Source organism: Coregonus lavaretus (genome assembly GCF_964263955.1).
Source record: "Coregonus lavaretus genome assembly, chromosome: 6".
Classification (NCBI taxonomy): Eukaryota; Metazoa; Chordata; class Actinopteri; order Salmoniformes; family Salmonidae; genus Coregonus; species Coregonus lavaretus.
Window position 1 is genome coordinate 46,517,218 of NC_139993.1, and position 15,156 is coordinate 46,532,373.

Consider the following 15,156-nt stretch of genomic DNA (forward strand, 5'->3'; position numbering starts at 1 on the left):
ACAGGTGAAGAAGCCAGATGTGAAGGTCCTGGGCTGGTGTGGTTACATGTGATCTGCAATTGTGAGGAGGGTTAGATATACTGGCAAATTATCTAAAATGAGGTTGGAGGCAGCTTATGGTAGAGAAATGAACATTCAATTATCTGGCAACAGCTCCGGTGGACATTCCTGCAGCCAGCTGCAGCCAGCATGCCAATTGCATGCTCCCTCAAAATATTTGACATCTGTGTTGTGTGACAAAACTGCACATTTTAGAGTGGCCTTTTATTGTCCCAAGCACAAGGTGCACCTGTGTAATGATCATGCTGTTTAATCGGCTTATTGATATGCCACACCTGTCAGGTGGATGGATTATCTTGGCAAAGGAGAAATGCTCACTAACAGGGATGTAAACATATTTCTGCACAAAACTTGAGAGAAATAAGCTTTCTGTGCATATGTACATTTTCTGGGATCTTTTATTTCAGCTCATAAAACATGGGACCAACACTTTACATGTTGCATTTATATTTTTGTTCAGTGTAAATAACATTCCCTCCCAAGTATCAACTGTCAATCCAGTAGGGGCTGGAAACTATAGCGTTTCGATTGTTCAATAGCAACGCAATGTGGCGGAGTGCGCATCAAAAGTTGAGAAGGGTGCAACTGCAGCCCACAATTCACGGCGTTCCTGAATGTTGCCATTCCTGCATCTGCAGGAACCCCTCTTTATAATTCTATTGGCCAATTCTTAAACTATGACTCCAGTACATAGGCGGGAGACAGGGGCGCTCCACTACAGTAGATGGCGGTAATGCACCATAACATTGGATGCCAACCACCGATAAACCTCGCAAAAGAAGAGGCGAGACGACAACAGTAGCTAGCTATAGCTATACACTGATAGTGGCTTTCGCCCCTGCCTGTCGGACACTGTCTTCCCGCAGGAACGGCCCGAATTGCGGGCTGCAGTTGCACACTATTGCAAAAGTTCAGCTTTCCCCAATTTTGGTCCTGCCCTGTCCATCCTCACATCGCCCAATGCTCCCCGCCACTTCGTTTCCCTCCATTGAAAATGAATGATGCTCCGTTGTTTCATCTCCCCCAACGCGTTCAAAGGATCTCTGACATTAATACGAAAAAGTGTTGTGGTGCTGCCACACTTGAATGAAAAGTGCTGTGGCAAATGCCGCGTTGGCACACGTTTTCCGGCTGCCCTGCGTGGATGTGGCCATTATGAATACAGGTCAGATTAAGAATGATCTGTGAAATAACGCCATAGAAATAGTGATACGTGCACACGCCATGCACATGTCCAGAGATTCATGGTGATTACTTCAAAGCTGGCAACCCAACTCATGAAAGATAGAAATAGCACCCACAGAGAAGAAAATAAACGTGCCCGCGCATTCTTACAGTCAGCAAACGAATATAAAGAGCATCACAGTTTCACTTTGTTGTCCTACTCAACCTCAACATTTTAACAGTTACTCTGCTATGCGCTTGTCACAGCAAACTACAAGTCTCACTTATTCAAATAATGGATTTATTGTTCAAAGTAAAATTACCCAAATAAGGTCTTTCAACCCGATAATACATTTTTATTTAAATATTTGAAATAAAATATTTTTGAGTAATACAAATAGCCTGTGCCGGCTATAGTTGCCCATAATATAAATATATGTGGTTTCTCCGTTGCACGAGCTCAAGATAAAAGCCTGCACGAGTGATCGAGCCCCTCAACCCTGATATGAATTCCCCACAGACGATGAGCAGACTCCCCTCGAACAACGTGCGTCTTTCTGGAATCCTGGCGTGCCTGTCAGCTGATGGGAGCCAATCCGTGGCCCCTGACCATCACTAGGTGGGTCTGTGTTTAAAACACAACGCAATGCCCTGATGCCAACGCATTCTCTAACCACTTGAGTCTCGAGTTTATTCCGCTGTCATTGGTGACAGCGCGCGATGACAATGCACCGGTAGGGGACCACAGTTTACGCACTGGCACCTTCAGGGGGACACCGACTGTGGAGAGCTTATGTCCCCTGGTAACGCGATGGATAACTCAAGCGTGGTGGTCACGGTTGTTCCGACTGCTGGCCAAACAGAATTCCTCAACTTCACCATAAATGACACCATCTCCCGACTCTCAGAAAGCTTCTCGGAGGAACTCGCCATGGCAGGATTACGCGTAACGAACGACCAGGTATCTCTGAAAGCCAACACTCTCAGGACTGCCTTTGCTGCTGGGCTTCGGGCTAAACTGCCGCCGACGGAACCCGCTCACCTGGTGATTGCCTTTTGGGATTCCCCACTAAGTCACGGAATCAATGTGTTTGTGGGGATTGTCCTGTGCTTCACCATGCTGGGGCTAGGGTGTACGGTAGACGTTAGCCAGCTTGGGGAGCATATCCGCAGACCCATCGGGGTGCTGCTGGCGCTGGTGTGTCAGTTCGTCATCATGCCCCTGGTCGCCTTCCTGCTAGCTTTGGCATTCTCGCTCGACGATGTGGCGGCTATGGCCGTTCTACTGTGTGGCTGCTGTCCAGGAGGAAACCTATCCAACATCATGTCCTTATTAGTGAACGGGGAGATGAATCTGAGGTAACTCAAGAAATCACAACCTAACAAAACTAATGTATCACACCTTTTCATGTGGACTATAAAATTAACTTCAACTAAAACGATCACAATTTATAACTACTTTTAGATGGAAAACTAAATCTAAAATAATTTATTCAAGATACCTATAACTCGAAGTTTAGGTACAATAAGCACGCTATTACTTGGATCTTCTGCATAGGCCTTTTGGTTGAATTTTACACAAGAGAATTAGAATGTAATTTTACGCATGGTCATATCTCCACAATCTCCAGCATACTGTTGGGACTCATGGTCCAAATTGCTTTAGCAGCACATCTTGATTTGACATAAACACCTCTTTATTATACAGAAAATAGTGTCATTGTTTGGGGAAATTAGGATCCATCACTTAGGCCTATACTAGCCTATTCGTTAAACGTCAACCATTCTAAAAGAATATTCGTGTGTGCTACTGGTCACTCTGCTTTTTATTTTTGGGACTCTAATTAAGTTAATGTGATGTTGTCTTTCATCTTCCTCTCTTCAGCATTATCATGACCATCTCCTCCACGGTCCTAGCACTGGTGCTGATGCCGCTGTGTCTGTGGATATACAGCCGCGCCTGGATCAACACCCCCGTGGTCAACCTGATGCCGTTCGGCGCGATCATCCTCACCCTCTGTAGCACCCTCATACCCATCGGCCTGGGGGTCGTGCTCCGGTACCGCTACAACCGGGCGGCCGACATCGTTTTAAAGGTAACTACAGAGGGCCTTCTCAAATAATGGTAGGGTATAGAAGGATGTTTGGAGACGGGTTGACTGGTTCAATGTGTCATTGAAGTATTATTATTAAAAAAAAATTACATTCCTTTAGTACGTTTTATTGATGAACTGTGTAATGTCATATTTCAAAACTAAACTCTAAAAAGGGAAAGGGCAATTTAGGATTACAGAGCTGATTCTAATTCTCACTTTAAGAATGAAATACAAGATACAAATAGTTTAAAAAAAACAATAACAGGGTAGTTCTGCTAGTAAAATAAATTAACATTTTTATAATAGTCAGTTGTGGACCTTTTGACTGTGACATTGTGCATATTGCATACTTTTTTATGTCTAGCTTTCTGTTGAGACAAGCCCCATAGGGCAAGGTGACATCAGAGGCAGAGATGCACTGTACTGTCAGGGACAGCCCTTCCCCTTCAGTTGAACGTATCTAAAGGCAGCTCAGCCAGGAGAGGGAGAGGCACGAAATGTGTGACAGAATCATAGAACTGGATGAGAAATCCACAGAGGGGAAGGGAAACATGAAATCAGATAGATTTAAGTGGCCCATGCTCACTTGTGGCTTTCCCTTGGTCCTTTATAATATTGGTTCTGTTTGAATATCCTGAAAATTAGTCCATTGTTCCTTCCCTTTCCACCCACCTAATACAATCTGGGTATAGAGAAGGCCTGTCATAAAACCTGTTGACCCTGTGCTGTATGTTTCCCCAGGTGTCCCTGTGGTCTCTGCTGGTGACCCTGGTGATGCTATTCATCATGACAGGAGCCATGTTGGGGCCAGAGCTTCTGGCCACCATCCCTCCATCTGTCTACGTGGTGGCTGTCCTGATGCCTGCCTGTGGCTACGCTGCAGGCTACGGCCTGGCCACCCTCTTTGATCTCCCGCCCAACGTCCGCAGGACTGTGTCCCTGGAGACCGGGTGCCAGAACGTGCAGCTCTGCACAGCCATCCTGAAGATGGCCTTCCCACCACAGCTGATGGGGGGCATGTATATGTTCCCTCTACTCTACGCCCTCTTCCAGGCAGCCGAGGCTGGCATCTTCATCCTGGCCTATCAGATGTACAGGAAAGAGGTTCTACACAAACCAGACACAAACCCACTGGGGGACAATGGGGATATTGGATATAATAGGTTTGAAGATGAAGATATGGGCTTTGACACTTCTTACGGGGCGGTGACCACAAGTGACCCAAATCTCATCATGTTAGAGCCTTGTCCTGATGCTACTCCTGTTTAGTGTGCATGAGACAATGATGACCCACCGTGGGTGATGTGGTGCATACATAATGACATTCAGGTCTGCTCATGACATCGCTATCAAAAATAATTTTCATGTCAGCAACCTTTGACTGCAGGGCAGCAACCCTATGGGTGTGTACATGTCTCATGACAGGACAGAAGAATCAAAATATTATGGAGGGAGAGAAAGTTACAAAATATAATTGAAGCAAGCATAAGCCGTATGACCATGAAAAAAATATGAACAGGTTTGTTTAAGTAAAAAATGCTAGTATATCTGAGCTTACTTCAACATATTCAACATATATTGCTGTGAAAATGGAAATCATCAAAAATAATCTCTAAATTCATCCACTCTCACATCACAGATGCAGGACAACATTGTTTCACAAAGGTGTCATCATCTCACTTGCTTGTAAAGTCTAACATAATCATCTGATCTACATGACTAAACATTGTCAATTATTATTTTGCATTCAAAGCAAGTGTTCAAGTTCAAGTCCACTTGTTTTTGGTTCTTTTGGTGCCTATGGTTTCAGTTCAAGAAGAGACAAATAATGCAGTACAATCCATCAACAAAGCCTAATATAACTACTCCATATCACCATTAGTACGATGACAAACAGTCTGTAAAATGTACAACTGTGTATATGTTTATCAATGTATATTAAAATTGATTTGAAAAAAAAAAATCTACTGACACTCCTGCATTCTGTCATCTTGCTGCGTTTCATGTTATTTGCGACTTCAGAGTGATTGGTTTTTGAGGCCAATTAGGACTGCCACACCTGACTACAATTAATGAAATCGTGTCTTCAATCTATTTAAATTGGTCAACCAAATAACCCGAGTTGGCTTAGCAAAAATGACTACATATTTAGATGAGTCAATCGACAGCTATTTCTATTCATCTTACAACCCTTACTCTGGCAGGTATCCCAAACCAAGAGGTGCCGGCTGGAGAAACAAACCTTATTTAGCCAGCTATGCGAATACAGAGGCCTACTTTGATAACCACCATCGCGCGCAACTTAAATTCCTCTTATCCCAAATAAACCCCAATCTTACACCGAGGCTACGGAAAGCAAACACCAAAGATGTCGCGGTGCAAGTCAATCCGAAAAAGGATGTTTCTGTGCAGTGTTCCCTCGGCCCACGGACCCTCATGGCCAGAAAGCGAGACGCTTTGCGCAAGAGTAGACAAGAGGAGTCCCAGACACCCGGCAGTCCAGGGAGCTTTGTGGGAGGCGTGCGCTACCCTCGCACACTGGCAGTCTACTCACCTATCGCGTCTAGGAGACTTGCATCCTTTCTAGAAGATGACAAAGTGGAGTCGAGTCAAGCACGGACAGGTGACCCACCTGAAACCGTGAAGATCGGGAAAAAGAATAAAGGTGAGAAGTCTGAGGAAAAAACCGAACAGGCAAAATACGAAAATACTGAGCCATGTACAAAAGCTAGTAATACTGACCAGTCAGTTACGACCGAGGACGTCAAAGCCAATCAGGATGGTTTGAAAGTCAAGGCCCGCGTGAGGTTTCAGGTGAGCCCCATGCTCTCACATATTTAGAATAGTCAACCTGGCTGAAACAGACCCACCCACTTTTTTTAGATTGACATGAGTAATTTATAGGTGGAAGCTGTGTAGAACATCGTTATCAAAGTTTAGATCGAACGATATGGTATTCTCATTCTAACTGGACTTTTTACACCAGTCATTTTTCCCATAGGGGATTTTAGAAAGATTTCAAATAAATGTTGTGTTTCATGTAAGCATACCCAGGCGTGACGTTTAGATAACCATGTAAATCTCTCTTGGCAAGTTGACTTATCAATATTCGCTCTATTTTCTGATTCGAAAATGCTAATTAGCATCAAAGTAGACATCATTCAAAACTACAACTCCCTGCAAGTCTTCTCTAGCTGACACCTTTGCTAACAGGTATTGTGTCAATTTAAAACTTGCACAAGACAGTTCACAGAATTTTACATTTTTAAAGCAATTTAGCCAATTTATTAATTACTACATTTGGCTACCATTAGATAGTTAATCCAGAGATTCTTACCTTTCCCTCGGTTCAGCAGTCTCGCCCAGATCATGTATGATAGCCACATTAGCAGCTAAGTAGCGTTTCATTTTTGGGGGTGAATATATGAAGTCATTGTCCTAGAGATTTACACGGTTATCAAAATGTCACGCCATGGTAAGCCTACACGAAATACAGCCCTTATTTTAAGTGTTTCTAAAATCCCCTATGGGGAAAAATGAATAGTGGAAAAATGACTGGCACAATTTCCCTGTTTGACTGCTAGGTTGTATGGGTATTATGACACCTACTGTGGTACTCTATGCCATCCCTAGTTTCTGGAGCAGAAGTATGGGTACTATCACTGCAGAGACTGCAACCTGCGTTGGGAGAGTGCATACGTTTGGTGCGTCCAAGGAACGAGCAAGGTACAGTACGCTGGTCTATTCACTCTGTGAAGTATGCGTGTTACTAATCTGGTAGTGCCTCTAATCAGGTCTGTTACAGGTGTACTTCAAGCAGTTCTGTAGAACATGCCAGAAGTCCTTCAATCCCTACCGTGTTGAGGACATCACCTGCCAGGTAAGAATCTAGGCTTCTGTACTACTCTACATTGTTAAACTGACATACAAACCATGACTTGACACTATAGACTTGGGTCCTCCACTTACCTATGTCCACTCTGTCTCCACAGACTTGCAACAAGGCACGCTGCGTGTGCCAAGTGACCCCGCGTCACGTTGACCCCAAACGCCCCCACAGACAGGATCTGTGTGGCCGGTGCAAGGGCAAGAGGCTATCCTGTGACCTCACCTTCAGTTTCAAATACATAATCTAGCAGGAACCTGCACATTAACTTTCACCCCCCCCCCCCCTAATACTTTTGAGATTTTTCTTTTCTGTTCTGTTGCCTTTATTTGCGTTATGAAGGTGATTGCAGGAAAACACTACTTAATGTTAAATAAAATGGCAATACCCAGCAGTCTACAATCTCTGGTATTCTTCTCCTCCCTCACCCAGTGTCTAGGATAACTGACCTGACTTCATACTCAAACAAATTGTCACATGCTTTGTAAACTGCTGTAGACTAACAGTGAAATGCTTACTTACAGGCCCTTCCCAGCAATGCAAAAGGAAAGAAAATGGAGAAATAATGTGATGAAGCAATAAGGCCCGAAGAGGTGTGGTACAGTATATGGCCAATATACCACGGCTAAGGGCTGTTCCTATGCGCAACGCGGAGTGCCTGGAAACAGTCCTTAGCCATGGTATATGACCAAATACAATTTCTCTGTAAATAAATGAAGACTTTCAGCATGCTTATACATTTACATTTACATTTACGTCATTTAGCAGATGCTCTTATCCAGAGCGACTTACAAATTGGTGCATTCACCCTATAGCCAGTGGGTTAGCCACTATACCAATTTTTTATTTATTTTTTTATTTTTTTTATTAAGGGGGGGGTAGAAGGATTACTTTATCCTATCCCAGGTATTATGGGAATAGAGAAGGGCACTCAACATGTACTGCACTGACACAAATGACTGATTGTTTGAAAGAAATTGATAAGATTGTGGGAGCCGTACTGTTAGATATCAGCCTTTGATATTATTGACCACAACCTGCTTTTCAACCTCCGCCATATCGTGGATTCAGTGCTATCTATCTAATAGAACTCAAAGGGTTTTCTTTAATGGAAGCTTCTCTAATGTCAAACATGTAAAATGTGGTGTACCGCAGGGCAGCTCTACTCATTTCTATTTTTACCAATGAACTGGCATTAAACAAAGTATGTGTGTCCATGTATGCTGATGATTCAACCATATACGCATCAACAACCACAGCTAAGGAAGTCACTGAAACCCTTAAAGAGTTGCAGTCTGTTTTGGAATGGGTTGCCAGTAATAAACTGGTCCTGAACATTTCTAAAACTAAGAGCATTGTATTTGGTACAAATCATTCCCTAAGTTCTAGACCTCAGCTGAATCTGAGAATGGTGTGGCTGTTGAACAAGCTGAGGCTAAATTACTTAGTTTACAATCTAAGGTAACACCGCCATGGTCAAAACATATAGATTCAATGGTTGTAAAGATGGAGAGGTCTGTCTGTAACTGCTACGTTTTTGACACCACACTCAAAAGCAAGTTCCGCAGGCTCTAGTTTTGTCTAATCTTGATTATTGTCCAGTTGTGGGTCGAGTGCTGCAAGGAAAGTTCTAGTTAAGCTGGCACCGAACAGAGCGGCACGTCTTGCTCTTTATTGTAATCAGAGGGCTGATGGAAATACTATGCATGCCAGTCTCTCTTGGCTAAGAGTTGAGGAGAGACTGACTGCATCACTACTTTTTTACAAGAAACAATGTGTTGAAAATCCCAAATTGTTTGCATAGTCAACTTGCACACAGCTCTGACACACTTACCCCACCAGACATGCCACCAGGGGTCTTTTCAGTCCCCAAATTCAAGAAAGTGTCCAGTATTATATAGAGCCATTATTGCATGGAACTCCGTTCCATCTCATATTGCTAAAATAAACAGCAAACCTGGTTTAAAAAAACCATAAAGCAACACCTCATGGCACAACCCCTCTCCCTTATTTGATGTAGATAGTTTGTGTATGTATTGATATGTAGGCTACGTGTGCCTTAAAAAAAAATGTAGTTCTGTCCTTGATGTTCTTGTCTATTAATGTTCTGTATTATGTAATGTTTCATGTGGACCCCAGGAAGAGTAGCTGCTGCTTTTGCAACAGCTAATGGGGATCCTCATAAAATACCAAATATTGGCCATATACCACAAACCCATGAGGTGCCTTATTGCTATTATAAACTGCTTACCAACATAATTAGAGCAGTAAAAATAAATGTCTTGTCATACCCATGGTTTAAGGTCTGATATACCACAGCTGTCAGCCAATCAGCATTCAGGGCTCGAACCACCCAGTTTATAATAAATATACAATGTGTAATGATAACTTTGCTTATACACTGTACCAGTACTGAGTCGATGTGCAGGGGTACGAGGTAATTGAGGAAGATGCACTACATGACAAAGTATGTGGACACCTGCTCATCGAACGGCTCATTCCAAAATCATGGGCATTAATATGGAGTTGATATGGAAGGTAGTGATGTACTGTGCTGTACGCACTACCCTCTGTAGTGCCTTGCGGTTGGATGTCAAGCAGTTGCCAAACCAAGCGGTTATGCAGCCAGTCAATATGCTCTCAGTGGTAAAGCTGTAGAACTTTGAGGATCTGAGGTCCCATACCAAATCTTTTCAGCCTCCTGAAGGGAAAGAGGTGTTGTCGTGCCCTCTTCACGACTGTTTGTGTGTGTGGACCATGATAGATCCTTAGTGATGTGGACCCACTCCACTACAGCCCTGTGAATGTGGGGTGTACTCGGCCCTCCATTTCCTGTAGTCCACGAGGGAGAGGTTGTCCTGGCACCACACTGCCAGGTCTGACATCCCTATAGGCTGTCTCGTCGTCGGTGATCAGGCCTACCACCATCGTGTCGTCAGCAAACTTGATGTTTTAGTCGTGGGTGAACAGGGAGTACGGAAGGGGACTAAGCACGCCCCCGTGTTGAGGATCAGCGTGACGGATGCGTTGTTGCCTACCCTCACCACCTGGAACGGCCTGTCAAGAAGTCCAGGATCCAGTTGCAGAGGGAGGTGTTCAGTCCCAGGCTCCTGAGCTTAGAGGTGAGCTTGAAGGGCACTATGGTGTTGAACGCTGAGCTGTAGTCAATGAACAGCATAGGTGTTCCTCTGGTTCAGGTGGAGATGGCAGTGTGGAGTGCGACATCTGTTGGGGCGGTATGTGAATTGGAGTGGGTCCAGGGTGTCTGGGATGATTGTGTTGAGCCACGATCAGCCTTTAAAAGCATTTCATGGCTACAGATGTGCTACGGGCAATAGTAATTTAGAAATGTACTTGCTGTCCAGTGGTGCGCACATGTCAGTAAAGTGGGATAGACGCTAATCACAGATTATAACTATGCATGTGACAGTCAGTGGTGCAAGCTTATAGTAGAATGTCTGCCATTACCTGAGAATACCAAGTCAAACTAGGGCTTCCTGAGATTGCCTGAATTTACAATGGTCTCTTGAATTGGAACTAAAGCATCGTCTTTGGTTGTAGAGAACTGACTAGCCGTGCCTGTGAATTCTGGGTAACTCCAGGAGAGCTAACTTGACATGACTGTAGTGACGTCAGAGGCTCTTTATGCCCGACTTACCAGCCATTATAAACCCATTGCTGAGGAGTGCGAGGTTACTTGAGCTCAGAGCTCTGTAGCATGGTTCTAGCTTTAAACTCTGCTGCCAATGTACTGAATGTAGCCTGTTACGGTACAACTTACTACTCAGTCTGTTGGCTTCTCACCCAAATGTGCTGGTGTCAATGGTCAGTACATGTGGATAGTGTAGCCCTCCATGGTTAAACATAACCCTAACAATATAGTCTGAAAACAATGACTGAGAAATTCATATGATCAGGTTTTTATTTATCCAGAGAGGAGAAGGCTGGTATGTGAGATGACAAAAAAAACTAAAAGAAACAAAAAGGATAAAGTATTCCGGTAATGCACCTCTACATAAAAACTATATTTTCCAGGTAAATAATATATCCATTAAATAATTAAGAACAGCATTCAAATGCAACAGACAAATTCTCTCTGAGAGGAATGAGTACAGTGATCGTTTACAATGTGCCATGACAAGTTTCCTGCAACACTTTCAGACATCAAGTTAATGTCCTGCAATTCGGGAGGCAGCAAGCAGTGCCTTTTCAGAAGCAAAAGCAGAGCTTTAATGGCAGCAGTTACCCCTCAGAACACAGGGCCATGGCACACCATCAGTGCAGCTGTGCGCCGCTGGGATCAGCGAACATGGACGTACACCGGCCTCAGTTTCCCCTCATAAGGCTTTTTAGCGTGGCCTGTGCTGGGGTACAGGGCCAACATGGAGATCACAGTGGAGAGAAGGAATGCATATGACTGGGCTTGGCTGGGCTGGTCCAACGGGAAGCAGAATCTACACTAGCTAGCGCCTTTAACCAGTTCCAATGACCTCTGACCTCTAAGCACATGGACTGTGACTCCCAACAGGCAGGCCAGTCTGGGGAATTTTAAAGTTTGTGTGAAAGGATTATAATAGTGGCGCGGGTCATTAGTTACTCAATATCTGCTCTAGGTTTTCTCTTCTCGCATTAGCTTCATACATCTTATTCAGATTAACAGTGCATTACACAAAAGTACAAGGAAAAAATACTGGTTTTACACTATACATTTTCTAAAATATATACAGAGTAAAATAAGTTATTGATGTTTCCATAATGAGTTGTAGCATGTCTGCACCTCTGTGCAATTATATGCATGTGTGTGTGCGCAACCGTATACAAGAATATCCAATATATACCACACAGCCTAAAGTCTCTACAGGCAGCTACTTATTTGGTTACAGAGTGAGTTTCATTAGAAGACCTGTTGAAGATGATGCTCGTCTCCAATGCAAGTCAATAAACAGATACATTTATATTTTTACAGTCCCTGTGGGGAACAGCTCCCCTAGGGTTACAATTTCATGTTAAATATCCTTACATTTACAACCTAGGATGTTAGCTCTAATAAAAAATAGTACATTTCTCAAAAAAATATTCTTGCAGTGCTTTTCTCTTTCAAGCATGCTTTTGAAAATTCTTTATTTTTGTGTGTTTATGAATCCTGACAGGGACTGCCTGTCCTCTCACACATCCATCCGGTTTCCTTCCGGAATGACTAAGTCTCCCATGCTCCAACTCTACTGCTACGAGAACACAACACCACATCGTCTTCCTGACCAAACCCCAGGCCCCAACCAGTCTCCTGAAAGGGGCTGAGGCCGCCACTGGCCAATATGGGAGGCCCATCAGGTCACTTCCGCCAAAACGCTTCAGTTTAGCATCATCATCCCCCTTACCTCCCTCCTCCTCACTCCCGGGCCAGTCGTCACCAGTCACATAATACCACATTACTTATTGCAGCTGAATTTTGCAAGTTGGCTTATTCTGGGAAAACAGATATTAGCTTTAAGTATTTGATATATGTAATATATATTAATATGAGTCAGTTTTTCCCCCACACATCCTTTAGCCCTTATAGGTGGAGTCTGTTCTGTCCTCCCCTGACATACCTCACCGTCTCCCCAGCCTCCAGAGCAGATGGGAGCTGTGAGTGGTACATGGGGGGGGGTTACTCTAGTCTAGTCCAGACCAGTCAAGTCCAGGCTTTTGGCCTGAAGGCTTACAGTCCAGTGCTGACCACGGTGGTCTGGGGGGTCTGGCTGGCCTGGGCCTTGCTCAGAGCCTCTCTGATCTGCAGGTTGAGCTCCATGAGGCGCCCGTTGGCCTGGGACAGGTCCCTGCTGGGTCCCACCACGGCCAGGCAGCCCGTCTGGCCCAGCGTCTGCTGACGGAAGTAGATGTGCAGGAGAGTCTGGACCGCGTCGTCGGACTCGTTCCCAAAGATGTCGTTAGGCCACAGAGACCTAGTGGAGAGAGGAGGAGAAGGGCATCAGCGCTGAGGTTTAAGAGTAGATACAGGTCTGTAGACTAGACACATGACAAGCCTGTGTAGTCTATACATTGAGGAATAGCTGTGGGATAGAAGATATGTTGTTTCTTTACCTGAAGGTTTTGACCTGTGTGAGGGCAGAGCCGAAGTCTCTGGCCCTCAGGGTCTCGATCAGTGATTGGATGGCCGTCTCAGTGCTGGTCTGGGAGGCAGCAGACACGCCCACATCCTTCTGTCCATCAACCCCAGACTCCGCCTGCTTCAAACAGCTCTCCAGGATGGCCAGCTCCTCTGACATGTTGGTCACCTTGGAGACACACACACCCGAAGGTCAGATGACCGCAGAGATAATCTCACATGTGTGTTTGTGCAGTAATGCAGTTAGTATTGACGTGTGATTAACTGGAATAGCTGGCCCTCTCTATGTGAGAAACAAGTCAATCTCATTCAGGGATTTAATGAGATTAAACTCCAGTAAAAATCCATAAGACAGCAGGGCTAGACCGCAGCAGAACATCCAGATAGGGACAGGCAGGCTGTCTGGTCTGCAAAATGGTGTGTGTGAGAGAGAGCTAGAAAAATACATATTTTAGAATGTTAACATCTTATCTTAAGGGCACATTTGTGCGTAGTCATTAGCCGTGCGTAGTCAATAGCGGCTCATGACTTTACAGAACGACTATTGATGTTACAGAATCTTAAATTCCAAAACGCATGAGCATGTGTGTGATATGTACAGGAAATGCATTTAATTTAGCGTGTGTATTGTCACTGTTTGTTTCCCTGTCAGGGAAGATGTGAGAAATGCAGGCGGCCTCCGTGTCTCTCATGCTTTCCTGAACCAACCTGGGGAAGGGAAAGTAAAATAACAACCCACCATCTCCATCCCTTTGTTGACCTCACACACACGGGATGATGGGTGTGACCCGAAAGGCTCCAAGCTTGCTTGAGTGGGTGACTAGCCAATGTTTCTTTTAGGCTTGTCATCTAAATAAATGACCTAAACTGATTCCTATTACCACAGCCTCTTCTAAAACCACCCACCTTTAATGTTCCACTACCCATACCCTGTTGAGTAAAGTGTTTGGGTGTAAACCCCCCAGCCTCACCTCTGCTTCTCTCTTGATGGTGTCCACACGACTGATGAGCTTACAGTAGGCCTGGAAGAGCAGCAGCAGCTGGAAGTGCAGCTTATAGAGCCTGCGGCACAGCTCCAGCTCCTACAGAGAGACCAGAGACGGTCAACACACACTACAGCCACACAGGCCTCTGGGCAGAGCAGTCATAATGATCACATGATCAGACGGATGGATATCCTGGGTTATCAAAAGCGGGAGGAGATGAAAGGGTTAAAGAGGCCCAGTGCGGAGTGGAACGATGGTCCCTACAGAGACCGGACGAGGCCCGGAGCCATAGGGGAGGGTCTAGCTAGCACTATTAACCAACCACAGGCTGTCATCATTAGCCATGGAGGACTAGGTTATATACCGACCATCACCACCTGTCTGTCTGTCTGGCCCCCTATGGTTAAGGTACAGTATGTCCAAGCACAGAGATATACCGACCAAATATGTGACTGGAATTATCAAACATTGTCCCTAATCCAGGAAAACATGATGGAAAAATGGGAATTTGAACAGATATGGGAATGGAGCAATAAGCATGCAAAATGAAGGTAGACTAAACATGGCTTCACAGCTCTCTCTCTCTCCATCCTCTCCTCCCCATAACCCCATCCCCCTCTCAAATCAGGTAGACAACTACTACAATTGATTTTATTTGAGAGATTTTACATCTACTGTCAGATCAGTAGGGAAGAGTTAAGAAGTTGATAAGATGATTCAGTCAAAGGCGAAGCCAAAAGTAAAGCATATATCTGCGTACATAACGATGATAAACACTATGATTTGGGTAGATGGGGATTGTAGCAGAGTTATATGAGAGAGGGGTGGAGTCAGAGTGGGAGGGCCCAGGCCGTG

General features: G+C 44.6%; 3 protein-coding genes across 10 annotated transcripts in view; 2 read left to right on the top strand and 1 right to left on the bottom strand.

The window, feature by feature from the left end:
- Positions 1-2,035: 2,035 nt before the first annotated feature.
- On the top strand, positions 2,036-4,589 carry LOC311131601 (sodium/bile acid cotransporter 4-like; the record flags this gene model as incomplete). The annotated part of the gene is made up of 3 exons (XM_084164670.1): positions 2,036-2,583; positions 3,110-3,320; positions 4,062-4,589. The coding sequence occupies 3 exons, from the start codon at positions 2,036-2,038 to the stop codon at positions 4,587-4,589; spliced, it is 1,287 nt and encodes a 428-aa protein (XP_084020796.1).
- An 867-nt stretch (positions 4,590-5,456) lies between these two features.
- LOC311130838 (zygote arrest protein 1-like) lies at positions 5,457-7,456 on the top strand (the record flags this gene model as incomplete). Its single annotated transcript, XM_084163643.1, has 4 exons — positions 5,457-6,134; positions 6,954-7,046; positions 7,126-7,200; positions 7,313-7,456. 4 exons carry the CDS (start codon positions 5,457-5,459, stop codon positions 7,454-7,456), a joined length of 990 nt encoding a protein of 329 aa, XP_084019769.1.
- A 3,658-nt stretch (positions 7,457-11,114) lies between these two features.
- Positions 11,115-15,156, bottom strand: part of LOC311131355 (protein furry homolog-like) — a 93,588-nt gene continuing 89,546 nt past the window's right edge. For all 8 annotated transcript variants that reach the window (XM_084164309.1, XM_084164314.1, XM_084164312.1 and 5 more), the window contains 3 exons: positions 14,287-14,397; positions 13,291-13,484; positions 11,115-13,151 (listed from right to left, as the gene is read on the bottom strand). In XM_084164309.1, coding sequence (XP_084020435.1) covers positions 12,908-13,151; positions 13,291-13,484; positions 14,287-14,397 — 549 coding nt within the window. In that variant the 3' untranslated portion in view covers positions 11,115-12,907. The remainder of the gene's footprint in view (positions 13,152-13,290; positions 13,485-14,286; positions 14,398-15,156) is intronic.